The sequence below is a fragment of the Mustelus asterias genome, chromosome 17, assembly GCF_964213995.1.
Source record: "Mustelus asterias chromosome 17, sMusAst1.hap1.1, whole genome shotgun sequence".
In the NCBI taxonomy this organism is placed as follows: domain Eukaryota; kingdom Metazoa; phylum Chordata; class Chondrichthyes; order Carcharhiniformes; family Triakidae; genus Mustelus; species Mustelus asterias.
Window position 1 is genome coordinate 16,099,093 of NC_135817.1, and position 15,849 is coordinate 16,114,941.

The window sequence follows — 15,849 nt, forward strand, 5'->3', positions numbered from 1 at the left end:
TCTACCCGACACTCGCCCAGAATCTGTCCCGTGAGATCCACCCTCCACACATGCCTGGGGTCTGTGCCCAGTGTGATCCATCCCCACCCTCCATCAGGATACATTGCTCACAGTATACCCAATGAATCAAACATTACTCACAGTATACCCAATGAATCAAACATTGCTCACAGTATACCCAATGAATCAAACATTGCTCTGTATACTCAATGACACTGCCAATGTCCTACCTGTATCTTGTCATCTCTAAATACTCCATCAATGAGAAGATAGGTCCAGAATACCGGCCATTCACATTCAATGTTTTCAAACAACTGCAGCTCAGCAGAATCATAGTGCAATCTGCTCGGATCCTAAAAACACAAGGCAGTGATTGAAATCCAGAAAATATGCATTAACATGTCAATGTCATCATCCTCAACTAATACATCTGAGATCAGGAACAGTTTCCAACAAAGCGTGAGAGAGATGCATTTGTATTAAGGGGGAAGCTTTCACCAGAATACATTTTCAAACATTTACAAAATGCTTGAAATGAACTTGAATCATTTTTCTGTGGCATGTTGAAGAGTTCATGGTGGGATTATCAGGATCTAAGCTTGGAGCAAAAATCCTTAGACAGCACCTTCCAAACGCACAACTACTTCCATATAGAAGGACAAGGGCAGCAGATACATGGGAACACCACCACCTGCAAGTTCTCTTCCAAGCCACTCACCATCTTGACTTTGAAATATATTGCCATTCCTTCGCAGTCACTGGGTCAAAATTCTGGAATTCCCTCGCTAACGGCATTGTGGGTCAGCCCACAGCACATGGACTGCAGTGATTCAACAAGGCAGCAGCTCATCACCTTCTCAAGGGCAACTAGGGATGGGCAATAAATGCTGTAAGAAGTTTAACAACACCAGGTTAAAGTCCAACAGGTTTATTTGGTAGCAAAAGCCACACAAGCTTTCGAGGCTCTAAGCCCCTTCTTCAGGTGAGTGGGAATTCTGTTCACAAACAGAACTTATAAAGACACAGACTCAATTTATATGAATAATGGTTGGAATGCGAATACTTACAACGAATCAAGTCTTTAAGAAACAAAACAATGGGAGTGGAGAGAGCATCAAGACAGGCTAAAAAGATGTGTATTGTCTCCAGACAAGACAGCCAGTGAAACTCTGCAGGTCCACGCAACTGTGGGAGTTACAAATAGTGTGACATGAACCCAATATCCCGGTTGAGGCCGTCCTTGTGTGTGCGGAACTTGGCTATCAGTTTCTGCTCAGCGACTCTGCGCTGTCGTGTGTCGCGAAGGCCGCCTTGGAGAACGCTTACCCGAATATCAGAGGCCGAATGCCCGTGACCGCTGAAGTGCTCCCCAACAGGAAGAGAACAGTCTTGCCTTCAGTGCTCAGCGCCAACAACTGCCAGTTTCCAGATGCAATTTTACATCTCATCCGCTTCATCCTGGACCACAATATCTTCACCTTCAACAACCAGTTCTTCATCCAGACACACGGAACAGCCATGGGGACCAAATTTGCACCTCAATATGCCAACATCTTCATGCACAGGTTCGAACAAGACTTCTTCACCGCACGGGACCTTCAACCGATGCTATACACCAGATACATCGATGACATTTTCTTCCTTTGGACTCATGGTGAACAATCACTGAAACAACTCTATGATGACATCAACAAGTTCCATCCCACCATCAGGCTCACCATGGACTACTCTCCGGAATCGGTTGCATTCTTGGACACACGCATCTCCATTAAGGACGGTCACCTCAGCACCTCACTGTACCGCAAGCCCACGGATAACCTCACGATGCTCCACTTCTCCAGCTTCCACCCTAAACACGTTAAAGAAGCCATCCCCTACGGACAAGCCCTCCGTATACACAGGATCTGCTCGGATGAGGAGGATCGCAACAGACACCTCCAGACGCTGAAAGATGCCCTCATAAGAACAGGATATGGTGCTAGACTCATTGATCAACAGTTCCAACGCGCCACAGCGAAAAACCGCACCGACCTCCTCAGAAGACAAACACGGGACACAGTGGACAGAGTACCCTTCGTTGTCCAGTACTTCCCCGGAGCGGAGAAGCTACGGCATCTCCTCCGGAGCCTTCAACATGTCATTGATGAAGACGAACATCTCGCCAAGGCCATCCCCACACCCCCACTTCTTGCCTTCAAACAACCGCACAACCTCAAACAGACCATTGTCCGCAGCAAACTACCCAGCCTTCAGGAGAACAGGGACCAAGACACCACACAACACTGCCACAGCAACCTCTGCAAGACGTGCCGTATCATCGACACAGATGCCATCATCTCACGTGAGAACACCATCCACCAGGTACACGGTACACACTCTTGCAACTCAGCCAACGTTGTCTACCTGATACGCTGCAAGAAAGGATGTCCCGAGGCATGGTACATTGGGGAAACTATGCAGACGCTGCGACAACGAATGAATGAACACCGCTCGACAATCACCAGGCAAGACTGTTCTCTTCCTGTTGGGGAGCACTTCAGCGGTCACGGGCATTCGGCCTCTGATATTCGGGTAAGCGTTCTCCAAGGCGGCCTTCGCGACACACGACAGCGCAGAGTCGCTGAGCAGAAACTGATAGCCAAGTTCCGCACACACGAGGACGGCCTCAACCGGGATATTGGGTTCATGTCACACTATTTGTAACTCCCACAGTTGCGTGGACCTGCAGAGTTTCACTGGCTGTCTTGTCTGGAGACAATACACATCTTTTTAGCCTGTCTTGATGCTCTCTCCACTCACATTGTTTCGTTTCTTAAAGACTTGATTCGTTGTAAGTATTCGCATTCCAACCATTATTCATATAAATTGAGTCTGTGTCTTTATAAGTTCTGTTTGTGAACAGAATTCCCACTCACCTGAAGAAGGGGCTTAGAGCCTCGAAAGCTTGTGTGGCTTTTGCTACCAAATAAACCTGTTGGACTTTAACCTGGTGTTGTTAAACTTCTTACTGTGTTTACCCCAGTCCAACGCCGGCATCTCCACACAATAAATGCTGGCCAGCCAGCAATGCCCATGTCCACAAATGAATTTAAAAAACTGCAAAGCCAGTCAGAAATGAAGGAGTGTTAATGAAAGGCTATTCATGCACAAGATAAGCTGATTCTTCTGCTGAAGCTCAAAAATCATACTGCATTTATAAAGAACATTACCAGCAACAGACCTAATGTTAAACAGGCACAAAGAAAATAAATTTGTCAAGTTCTTATTGTGGCCATTATTCCACTCTGGTAGATAGTAGAAAATAAACTCTACCTCTCTGGGAGTTTTGTAACCATCTCTCAGAAATCGACAGCAACCGTACCGCCCCTGTCCAACAGGAATAAATTCAACAGTCACAAAGAAAACTCCAGCATGTTACAGTTAGACAGCACAATGCAGGAATATGGTCACATGACCACCCAAGTAATTGTTAAATACAGTGAAAAGCTGAGATTCCCCCTGTACAGCGGACACCAACACTCCCATCCTGCCAAATAGACTGCGCATCCATTATCACAACTCTCTGTCTCATAGAAGGATAGAAATTTCATAGAATCCCTACAGTGCCAAAGGAGGCCCATTGCGTCTACGCTGACTCTCCAAAAGAGCATCCCACCCAGGCCCAGCCCTCCGCCCTATCTCACTAACCCCACGCATTTACCATGGCAAACCCCTCTAATCGACACATCTCTGGACATTAAGGGGCAATGTTGCATGGCCAATCACCTAACTTACGCATCTTCGGAGCGTAGGAGGAAACTGGAGCACCCGGAGGGAACCCATGCAGACACGGGCAGAGCATGCAAACTCCACACAGACCATCACCCAAGGTTGGAATCAAATCCAGGTCCCTGGCACTGTGACCCAACAGCGCTAACCACTGTGCCACCATGCCACCCCATTCTCCTATCTTCTTACCAGTTTCCTCCCCAAGCCAATAGGCTGTCTCCAATTTTATCTGCTTTCATTTTTGTTAACTACCTCTTATTTGGAATCTTATCAAATACCTTCTGGAAATCCATATAAACAACATCGGCAGACATTCCTTTACCCTTCCCATTATCTGTCTCCGATTGATTCTAAAGACTTCAGCCAGAGGGGATACTAGTATGCAGGAAGAGAAAGTGCTCCTGTAAAGGCATCTTATAGTGCTGCTCTAGATAGCACGGTTATTTGATTTTCTTAGAAAAACCTACCTGCAATTTTGTAATTATTTCATTCTTTGTCACATTCACAAGATCAATATCCTCCACAGCAAAAGCTGGGTAGGAAATAATGGAGAGAAGTCCAGCATCAATCTCTTTAGATGTTGAAGCTCTCGGTAACATAGAAACAAGAATGGACTGAAACCAAAAGAGAAGAAGGTTAATCGATTAACCAAGTTTGGACTGATCAATATATGGCCATTCTCTGATCAAACGTTCCCCTGACATTCTCTCTCATTTACCTGGCAATGCTGAACTTCATCAGGAAGAACATGAATGACTGATTTGGGGCCTCCCCGGGCACCAAATAAATCCAGTTCATCAATCGCCTCCAGTGCTGCCTGCAGCAAGAAGGAATAGTTTGATTAATATCTCTGTAATCACTATCCAACTGGAGCGCTGAATGTTGACAGAGGTCTTGCTTGTCGAATGAGTCAGATATTTGCTGAGAACGGACTGAGACAATTCAAACACATGCATTGTTTAAAGTTTATTTATTAGTGTCACAAGTAGGCTCACATTAACACTGCAATGAAGTACTGTGAAAATCCCCTAGTCGCCACACTCCAGCGCCTGTTCGGGTTACACTGAGGGGCAATTTAGCATGGCCAATGCACCTAACCAGCACATCTTTCCGACTTTGGGAGGAAACCAGAGCACCCGGAGGAAATCCACACAGACACAGGGAGAACGTGCAGACTCCGCACAGCCAGCGACCCAATCCGGGAATCAAACCCGAGTTCCTGGTGCTGTGAGGCAGCATGCTAACCGCTGTGATACCAAGTCTTTAATGAGAAACTTCTATCATTGTGGGAAAGCACAGATTCAAGATGGGCGGCACGGTGGTGGTGGGTTAGCACTGTTGCCTCACAGCATCAGGGACCCGGGTTTAATTTCAGCCTTGGGTGACTGTCTGTGTGGAGTTTGCACATTCTCCCCGTGTCTGCGTGGGTTTCTTCTAGGTGCTCTGGTTTCCTCCCACAGTCCAAAGAAGTGTAGGTTAGGTTGATTGGCCATGTTAAATTAACCCTTAGTGTCAGGGGGATTAGCAGGCTAAATACATGGGGCCATGGGAATAGGGGCTTGGTTAGGATTGTTGTCGATGCAGGCTTGATGGGCTGAATGGCCGCATTCTAGAGCTAGAGAAACTAAAAGGTCTGAAAATTGATAAATCTCCGGGCCCAGATGGGCTACATCCTAGAGTTCTAAAGGAGATAGCTGAAGAAATAGTGGAGGCGTTAGTTATGATCTTTCAAAAGTCACTGGAGTCAGGGAAAGTCCCAGAGGATTGGAAAATCGCTGTTGTAACCCCACTGTTCAAGAAGGGAACAAGAAAAAAGATAGAAAATTATAGGCCAATTAGCCTAACCTCAGTTGTTGGCAAAATTCTAGAATCCATCGTTAAGGATGAGATTTCTAAATTCTTGGAAGTGCAGGGTCGGATTAGGACAAGTCAGCATGGATTTAGTAAGGGGAGGTCATGCCTGACAAACCTGTTAGAGTTCTTTGAAGAGATAACAAATAGGTTAGACCAAGGAGAGCCAATGGATGTTATCTATCTTGACTTCCAAAAGGCCTTTGACAAGGTGCCTCACGGGAGATTGCTGAGTAAAATAAGGGCCCATGGTATTCGAGGCAAGGTACTAACATGGATTGACGATTGGCTGTCAGACAGAAGGCAGAGAGTTGGGATAAAAGGTTCTTTCTCAAAATGGCAACCGGTGACAAGTGGTGTCCCGCAGGGTTCAGTGTTGGGGCCACAGCTGTTCTCTTTATATATTAACGATCTAGATGACGGGACTGGGGGCATTCTGGCCAAGTTTGCCGATGATACAAAGATAGGTGGAGGGGCAGGTAGTATTGAGGAGGTGGGGAGGCTGCAGAAAGATTTAGACAGTTTAGGAGAGTGGTCCAAGAAGTGGCTGATGAAATTCAACGTGGGCAAGTGCGAGGTCTTGCACTTTGGAAAAAAGAATAGAGGCATGGACTATTTTCTAAACGGTGACAAAATTCATAATGCTAAAGTGCAAAGGGACTTGGGAGTCCTAGTCCAGGATTCTCTAAAGGTAAACTTGCAGGTTGAGTCCGTAATTAAGAAAGCAAATGTAATGTTGTCATTTATCTCAAGAGGCTTGGAATACAAAAGCAGGGATGTACTGCTGAGGCTTTATAAAGCACTGGTTAGGCCCCATTTGGAGTACTGTGAGCAATTTTGGGCCCCACACCTCAGGAAGGACATACTGGCACTGGAGCGGGTCCAGCGGAGATTCACACGGATGATCCCGGGAATGGTAGGCCTGACATACGATGAACGTCTGAGGATCGTGGGATTGTATTCATTGGAGTTTAGGAGGTTGAGGGGAGATCTAATCGAAACTTACAAGATAATGAACGGCTTAGATAGGATGGACGTAGGGAAGTTGTTTCCATTAGCAGGGGAGACTAGGACGCGGGGGCACAGCCTTAGAATAAAAGGGAGTCACTTTAGAACAGAGATTAGGAGAAATTTCTTCAGCCAGAGAGTGGTAGGTCTGTGGAATTCATTGCCACAGAGGGCTGTGGAGGTCGAGACGTTAAGCGTCTTCAAGACAGAAATTGATAAATTCTTGATTTCTCGAGGAATTAAGGGCTATGGGGAGAGAGCGGGTAAATGGAGTTGAAATCAACCATGATTGAATGGTGGAGTGGACTCGATGGGCCGAATGGCCTTACTTCCGCTCCTATGTCTTATGGTCTTATGGTCTTATTCTGCACTGTAGTGATTCTGTGAATTGTTGAACATCTGCAGGTCTCCCACTTGAGATTGTGCCTACCAGGATCAGGTAGAGAACTGTTTTCCGTCAACTTGGTAAGAAGTTTAACAACACCAGGTTAAAGTCCAACAGGTTTATTTGGTAGCAAAAGCCACACAAGCTTTCGGAGCTGCAAGCCCCTTCTTCAGGTGAGTGGGAATTCTGTCAACTTAAACAGACATGATGCACTGGCTCCTTGGCTAATGGAAACACTAGCCCCATGAGTTAACCAGAGTTCATCACCCTCTTGTGGGAGAATCTAGAATGAGGGGCCACTGTTTAAAAATAAGGGGTCGCATGGATTAACATATGACCCTTCTACAGAACAGTTTAATAAACTCAGTATCAGCTTCTGTGGTTGATGCCTTCATTCGAGGTTAGAATCAGCATCAGGGACAAATTATTATTATTAATTCGAGGAACCATCGAGCCAGTGAAGTGGGTAGAACATAGAACAGTACAGCACAGAACAGGCCCTTCGGCCCACGATGTTGTGCCGAGCCTTATCTGAAACCAAGATCAAGCTATCCCACTCCCCATCATCCTGGTGTGCTCCATGTGCCTATCCAATAACCACCTAAATGTTCCTAAAGTGTCTGACTCCACTATCACTGCAGGCAGTCCATTCAACTATCTACCCGAGGAAATAGTCTTTGAACGTTCACTCTGTCTATCCCCTTCATCATTTTATAAACCTCTATTAAGTCTCCCCTCAGCCTCCTCCGCTCCAGAGAGAACAGCCCTAGCTCCCTCAACCTTTCCACATAAGACCTACCCTCCAAACCAGGCAGCATCCTGGTAAATCTCCTCTGCACTCTTTCCAGCGCTTCCACATCCTTCTTATAGTGAGGTGACCAGAACTGCACACAATATTCCAAATGTGGTCTCACCAAGGTCCTGTACAGTTGCAGCATAACCCCACGGCTCTTAAACTCCAACCCCCTGTTAATAAAAGCTAACACGCTATAGGCCTTCTTCACAGCTCTATCCACTTGAGTGGCAACCTTTAGAGATCTGTGGATATGGACCCCAAGATCTCTCTGTTCCTCCACAGTCTTCAGAACCCTACCTTTGACCCTGTAATCCACATTTAAATTCATCCTACCAAAATGAATCACCTCACATTTATCAGGGTTAAACTCCATTTGCCATTTTTCAGCCCAGCTTTGCATCCTATCTATGTCCCTTTGCAGCCTACAACAGCCCTCCACCTCATCCACTACACCACCAATCTTGGTGTCATCAGCAAATTTACTGATCCACCCTTCAGCCCCCTCCTCTAAGTCATTAATAAAAATCACAAAGAGCAGAGGACCAAGCACTGATCCCTGTGGCACTCCGCTCGCAACCTGCCTCCAATCCGAAAATTTTCCATCCACCCACCACCCTCTGTCTTCAATCAGACAGCCAGTTACCTATCCAATCGGCCAACTTTCCCTCTATCCCACACCTCCTTACTTTCATCATAAGCCGACCATGGGGGACCTTATCAAACGCCTTACTAAAATCCATGTATATGACATCAACTGCCCTATCTTCATCAACACACTTAGTTATAGAATCATAGAATCATAGAAACCCTACAGTGCAGAAGGAGGCCATTCGGCCCATCGAGTCTGCACCGACCACAATCCCACCCAGGCCCTACCTCCACATATTTACCCGCTAATCCCTCTAACCTACGCATCACAGGACTCTAAGGGGCAATTTTTAACCTGGCCAATCAACCTAACCCGCACATCTTTGGACTGTGGGAGGAAACCGGAGCACCCGGAGGAAACCGACGCAGACACGAGGAGAATGTGCAAACTCCACACAGACAGTGACCCGAGCCGGGAATCGAACCCGGGACCCTGGAGCTGTGAAGCAGCAGTGCTAACCACTGTGCTACCGTGCCGCCCGTTACCTCCTCAAAAAATTCAATCAAATTTGTGAGGCACGACTTGCCCTTCACGAATCCGTGCTGACTATCCCGGATTAATCCGCATCTTTCTAAATGGTCGTAAATCCCATCCCTAAGGACCTTTTCCATCAATTTACCAACCACCGAAGTAAGACTAACCGGTCTATAATTACCAGGGTCATTTCTATTCCCTTTCTTAAACAGAGGAACAACATTCGCCATTCTCCAGTCCTCTGGCACCATCCCCGTGGACAGCGAGGACCCAAAGATCAAAGCCAAAGGCTCTGCAATCTCATCCCTTGCCTCCCAAAGAATCCTAGGATATATTTCATCAGGCCCAGGGGACTTATCGACCTTCAGTTTATTCAAAACTGCCAGGACATCCTCCCTCCGAACATCTATTTCCTCCAGCCTATTAGCCTGTAACACCTTCTCTTCCTCAAAAACATGGCCCCTCTCCTTGGTGAACACTGAAGAAAAGTATTCATTCATCACCTCGCCTATCTCTACTGACTCCATACACAAGTTCCCACTACTGTCCTTGACCGGCCCTAACCTCACCCTGGTCATTCTTTTATTCCTCACATAAGAGTAAAAAGCCTTGGGGTTTTCCTTGATCCGACCCGCCAAGGACTTCTCATGTCCCCTCCTAGCTCTCCTAAGCCCCTTTTTCAGCTCGTTCCTTGCTAACTTGTAACCCTCAATTGAGCCATCTGAACCTTGTTTCCTCATCCCTACATAAGCTTCCCTCTTCCTTTTCACAAGACATTCCACCTCTTTCGTGAACCATGGTTCCCTCACTCGGCCATTTCCTCCCTGCCTGACAGGGACATACCTATCAAGGACACCCAGTATTTGTTCCTTGAAAAAGTTCCACTTTTCATTAGTGCCTTTCCCTGACAGTTTCTGTTCCCAACTTATGCCCCCTAATTCTTGCCTAATCGCATCATAATTACCTCTCCCCCAATTGAAAACCTTGCCCTGCCATACGGCCTTATCCCTCTCCATTGCAATAACAAAAGACACCGAATTGTGGTCACTATCTCCAAAGTGCTCTCCCACAACCAAATCTAACACTTGGCCCGGTTCATTTCCCAGTACCAAATCCAATGTGGCCTCACCTCTTGTCGGCCTATCCACATATTGTGTCAGGAAACCCTCCGGCACACACTGCACAAAAACTGCCCCATCCGAACTATTTGACCTACAAAGGTTCCAATCAATATTTGGAAAGTTAAAGTCCCCCATGACAACTACCCTGTGACCCCCACACCTATCCATAATCTGCTTAGCAATTTCTTCCTCCACATCTCTATTACTATTTGGGGACCTATAGTAAACTCCTAACAACGTGACCGCTCCTTTCCTATTTCTAACCTCAGCCCATATTACCTCAGTGTGCAGATCCCCCTCGAAGTGCCTTTCCGCAGCCGTTAAACTATCCTTGATTAACAATGCTACTCCTCCACCTCTTTTACCAGCTTCCCTACACTTACTGAAACATCTATACCCCGGAACGTCCAACAACCATTCCTGTCCTTGTTCTACCCACGTCTCCGTAATGGCCACAACATCGTAGTCCCAAGTACCAATCCATGCCCCAAGTTCATCTACCTTGTTCCGGATGCTCCTTGCATTGAAGTAGACACACTTCAACCCACCTTCCTGTCTACCGGTACCCACTCTTGACCCTGATACCTTCCCCAATACCTCACCACCCTCACTGACTTCCGGACTACAACTCCTTTTCCCACTCCCCTGACAAATTAGTTTAAACCCCCCTGAAGAGCTGTATCAAATTTCCCTCCCAGGATATTGGTGCCCCTCTGGTTCAGGTGCACCCCGTCCTGTTTGTACAGGTCCCACCTTCCCCAGAATGTGTTCCAATTATCCACGTATCTGAAACCCTCCTTCCTACACCATCCCTGTAACCACATGTTTAACTGCACTCTCTCCCTGTTCCTCAACTCGCTATCACGTGGCACCGGCAACGAACCAGAGATGACCACATGTTTTGTCTTGGCTCTCAGCTTCCAGCCCAGCTCCCGAAATTCCTGTTTTAAATCCCCATCCCTTCTCTTACCTATGTCGTTGGTACCAATGTGTACCACGACTTGTGACTGTTTCCCCTCCCCCTTAAGAATCCAGAAAACATGGTCTGAAACATCACGGACCCTGGCATCCTGTAGACAACATACATTCCGTGAGTCTCTTTTGCTGCCACAGAACCTCCTATCTATCCCTCTAACTAACGAGTCCCCAATAACTATTGCCCTCCCGCTCTGCCCCTTACCCTCCCGAGCCACAGAGACGGACACAGTGCTGGAGATCCTCTCACTGCGGCTCACCACTGGTATGTCGTCACCCCTCAACCGTAATCCAAAGCGGAATACTTGTTGCAAAGGGGAACGACCACAGGGGATCCCTGCTTCCCACACACTCTGCTTCCCACACACTCTGCTTCCCACACACTCTGCTTCCCACACACTCCACTGCCCGCTGTATACTGCAGCCTACCTTTTATACTTCGCGCGCATAAAAAACCCTTCCCAGAATCCTTAGCAGCCCACTTCCGGTTTTCACTTTAAACTTAAGAAAAATACTACTACAAAAGTAAAGGCCAAAAAAGAAAACACACACTAACTGACTAATTAAATAAATAAATAATTCAATCAATCTCTCACCAGCACTCCACTGGAGCAAGCAGAGAGGGAGTGATTGGAGGCAGGAGTGCTGGTGAGAGATTGATTGAATTATTTATTTATTTAATTAGTCAGTTCGTGTGTGGTTTTTTTTGGCCTTTACTTTTGTAGTAGTATTTTTCTTAAGTTTAAAGTGAAAACCGGAAGTGGGCTGCTAAAGAGTCTGGGAAGGGTTTTTATTTTAACTTTAAAAGTCAGTTACCTGGGAGGTTCCCCCTCATTGTTCCACTGGAGCAAGCAGAGAGGGAGTGATTGGAGGGTACTTCCCATGTCTTCCCACACTGCCACCAAACAGCACTGGAAAAAGGTGGCTTCCACACTTTCGGGCCTACCCAGGAAATCTTGGGAACAGCATTATCCCAGCCATTTCCCAATGGGATATGTCCAGCTGAAGCCCTGGCAGGGGTCTGGCTGAACCCTGTATCTGGCATCATGTATGTGGCATCTCCACATCATGAACTCTGTAGCTCAGCCTTAAAGGAACGTCAGAAATTGCAACATGGTTGTAATTTCACCTGTTATGAGGACTGGGCAAAGTGATACACCCACCTACCGTGGTTCTTGCCCCTCTACTGGGGCAAAATTCCTGCCTCAGTCTGTTTGGGTGGATAGCTTGGAGCTAATTCTTCGACACTTCTATTTCATAAATCCTCAGTATATAGACAATTATATCACTGCAAATTCTCAAAGTTTACCAATTCTTACTGGATGAAAATGGTTGGTGATATCGCTCTTATAATGGAAGTCTACCATTTGGGGGTATAAGTATTTTGGGCAACACCAACGCATATAAGGACTGTAAAACGCACATTGGCCATTTAAATGGTAGAAGTGGCCACGTTTGGCTGCAGAAACTGGCTGTTTTCTCCCAGCAGGCTCAGCCCTGCCTGCTTCCAGTCGAATTCACAAACAGTCAGCGCCCAGACAGGCTGCTGATTAGATTAACTGAACCACAAAGGGAGCAGATGACGTCACCAGACCAGACCTGCATCGAGATTGGAAGATCAATACCAGCCACAATGTACCTGGATAAGATACAATAGATATGATAATGGGGCTATCCAGCAGTAAGGAGAAACCCATCTCCATGAGGGGAAAGCAATCTGTAAGCCCCGGTAAAGTGATTGGGAACATCGATGGGCCATTCATACTGGACAAGGCAGTCTCAGCCATTTGTGATTTCAATAGGCTGTGCTATCACTGAAGTTGATAGCGATCTAGGACCATTGTTCTTGCAATTGCCGGTAGGGGCGGAGCTCACGAGACTTTTGAAATCTGAACTTTAAAAAGTGTGGTTTTGCAGCCATTCTTTCTCTTTTTTCTCTTCGGACCAGCATGGCAACTCTCTCACCCTCCTGAACTGTGTTGCAGAGAGCAGTTTTCCAGAACACAGCCAGTCCAGAAGGTCAAGGTCAGCTCAACTGAGTATTTCCGAGTAATTCGTGAAGTTCCCGAGGGTAACATCGCTGTGGAGGCTTTTGTGGGAATGGTGGGTGCATGAACCTTTTCATAGTATAAGATATTGCTAACACTGTTTAAAGTTAGAATTGATGTTGTGCCCGTTTAGTTTTTGTTCTCATAGTGATAGAGTATAAGATATCTATATGTTGTTTTCTGGTGTTGATGAGGTTTAATTTTGGTGTTTAATAAAAGATATATGATTTGCCCATCTTGGGCAAATCATATATCTTGCTCTTTCATTTTCTCATCAGCTATCTCTGGTCAGGTCACATTTTAATATCCCTTACCATAATTCCGGAGTCGAGAACCGAGGGTACTCTGGGCGATTCGAACCTGCCCACTCAGGAAAGGCTGCCAGGTAGTGGATAGGCAGCAGTTTCCTTTTCTCTCTCTTGGGAGCGCTACTCTAGTGAAGTAGGCGCAAGGTGGCCGTTGTTCCATCGGCAAGAGAGAGAATCACTCGGGCATTGGTGGGGTTTGGCTAACGGAGAACCAAACCTAAAATAAGCCCATGAGTGGAGTTAAAAAGAGGGAGCCCGCTACAGGGGTTGGTCAATTTGGAAGAACAAGCCTGTTCCCAAGGAATGGTCAGTGAGGAACTTAGGAACATGGGACTCAGAAGCAGGAGAAAGGCCATTCAGTCCGCTGAGACTGCTCCACCATTCAATGAGATTAAGGCTGATATGATTATGGCACCAACTCCACTTTCCTGTCTGCCCCCCCCCCCCCCCCCCCCCCCATAACGCTCGACTCCCTTGTCAATGAAAAAATCGAACTCCGCCTTGAATGTATTCAAATCCCAGCCTTCGGTGCTCTCCAGGAGGAGAGGATTCCACAGACTAACGACCCTCTCAGAGAAAGAATTTCTCATCTCCATCTTAAACTGTAGACCGTTTATTCTTACGCTGTGTCCCTGGTTCAATTCTTCTCCCACAAGAGGAAACATCCTCTCAGCATCCACCCATAAGAACTTAAGAACTAGGAGCAGGATTAGGCCATCTGGCCCCTCGGGCCTGCTCTGCCATTCAATAAAATCATGGCTGATCTTTTCGTGGACTCAGCTCCACTTACCCGCCTGCTCACCATAACCCTTAATTCCTTTACTATTCAAAAATGTATCTATCCTTGCCTTAAAAACCTTCAATGAGGTAACCTCAACTGCTTCACTGGGCAGGGAATTCCACAGATTCACAACCTTTTGTGTGAAGAAGTTCCTCCTCAACTCAGTCCTATATCTGCCCCCCCCCCCCCCCCCCCGCCCTTATTTTGAGGCCATGCCCCCTAGTTCTAGTTTCACCTGCCAGTGGAAACAACCTCCCTGCTCCTATCTTATCTATTCCCTTCATAATCTTATATGTTTCTACAAGATCTCCCCTCATGCTTCTGAATTCCAATGAGTATAGCCCCAGTCTCCTCATAAGCCCACTTGGGATTGACCCAATCTGTTTCGCCTGTCTTTATGAGATTAGCCCTTCATCTCAGGAATGTCAAATGAATTTTCTCTGAATGGGTTTCAACACAATTTGTTTTCAAATAAGGAGACCAAAACTGTGCATGGTATTCCAGTATTCCTCATTGAGACATTTAGGATTCTCAGGGGATTTGACAGGGAGATGCTGATCAAAGGACATAATTTCAGAGTAAAGGGTCACCCATTTAAAGACAGAGCTGAGGAGGAATTTCTTCTCTCAGAGGGTAGTGAATTCTTTACCGCAGAGGGCTGTAGAGGCTGGGTCATTAAGTATGATCAAGGCTGAGATAGCCATTTTAATTGGTAAGGGAATCAAAGGTTATGGGGATAAGGTGGGAAAGTGGAGTTGAGGATTATCACAGAAGCCTAAAACACAAACCTGGATGTGAAACTAGGAAATATTGGCTCTGACTGGGACCATAGTGATAACCAGTCGAACAGCTTTCATTCATTCAGGAGCCCCGAGACTGACATCCATTGACATGATCATCTAGCCCAGAGGGCTGCAGCCAATCATTTATCAGGTTAGCCCATTGCTCACTCCTGACTTCCTTATTATGGAGCTGTCCAAATGGGAAAATACAAATGTGTGTCACAGCATCATATGATATGTCCTTAAAATAGACCTCAGCGGAACAGCTGGTGAAACAAGATGAATTATAACTTGACTCATTGTGGTATTTTTGGACGTGTCATGGCAATAATAAGAGGCCTTCACAACAGCTTTCACTACGTTCTCACATTCCTCCTCACATCTTTAGCAGCTAATGGAGTCAAGGAAAATTACTGGCAAACTTCATGTTCCGTCGTATCTTTGTGCGATAACGTGCGATAACAAACATGCTCGTGTTTCGAGAACAGGAATCTATAAATATTTTGAAACAGGTTAGATTTGGTAGAGAGGTAGAGTCATAAAGGCCCTTCAGCCCAACTTGTCCATGCCGCCCTTTTTTTTTTAAACCACTAAGCTAGTCCCAATTGTCCGCATTTGGCCCATATCAGTCTATACCCATCTTACCCATGTAACTATCTAAAAGCGTTTTAAAACGCAAAATTGTACCTGCTTCTATTATTACCTATGGCAGCTCATTCCAAACACTCACCACCCTCTGTGTGAAAAAATTGCCCCTCTGGACCCTTTTGTATCTCTCCCCTCTCACCTTAAACCTATTGCCTCTAGTTTTAGACTCCCCTACCTTTGGGAAAAGATGTTGACTATCGAGCTGTCCTATGCCCCTCATTATTTTATAGACTTCTATAAGATCACCCCTAAGTC

The 15,849-nt window shown here is 46.2% G+C and overlaps 1 protein-coding gene across 1 annotated transcript in view; it reads right to left on the bottom strand.

Moving 5' to 3' along the window:
- LOC144506132 (phosphorylase b kinase regulatory subunit alpha, liver isoform-like) overlaps nucleotides 1–15,849 on the bottom strand; it is a 1,103,981-nt gene that overhangs the window by 1,049,489 nt on the left and 38,643 nt on the right. The window contains exons 8-11 of the mRNA XM_078231960.1: nucleotides 4,487–4,585; nucleotides 4,236–4,382; nucleotides 3,313–3,366; nucleotides 231–353 (exon numbers count right to left, since the gene is read on the bottom strand). Coding sequence (XP_078088086.1) covers nucleotides 231–353; nucleotides 3,313–3,366; nucleotides 4,236–4,382; nucleotides 4,487–4,585 — 423 coding nt within the window. The remainder of the gene's footprint in view (nucleotides 1–230; nucleotides 354–3,312; nucleotides 3,367–4,235; nucleotides 4,383–4,486; nucleotides 4,586–15,849) is intronic.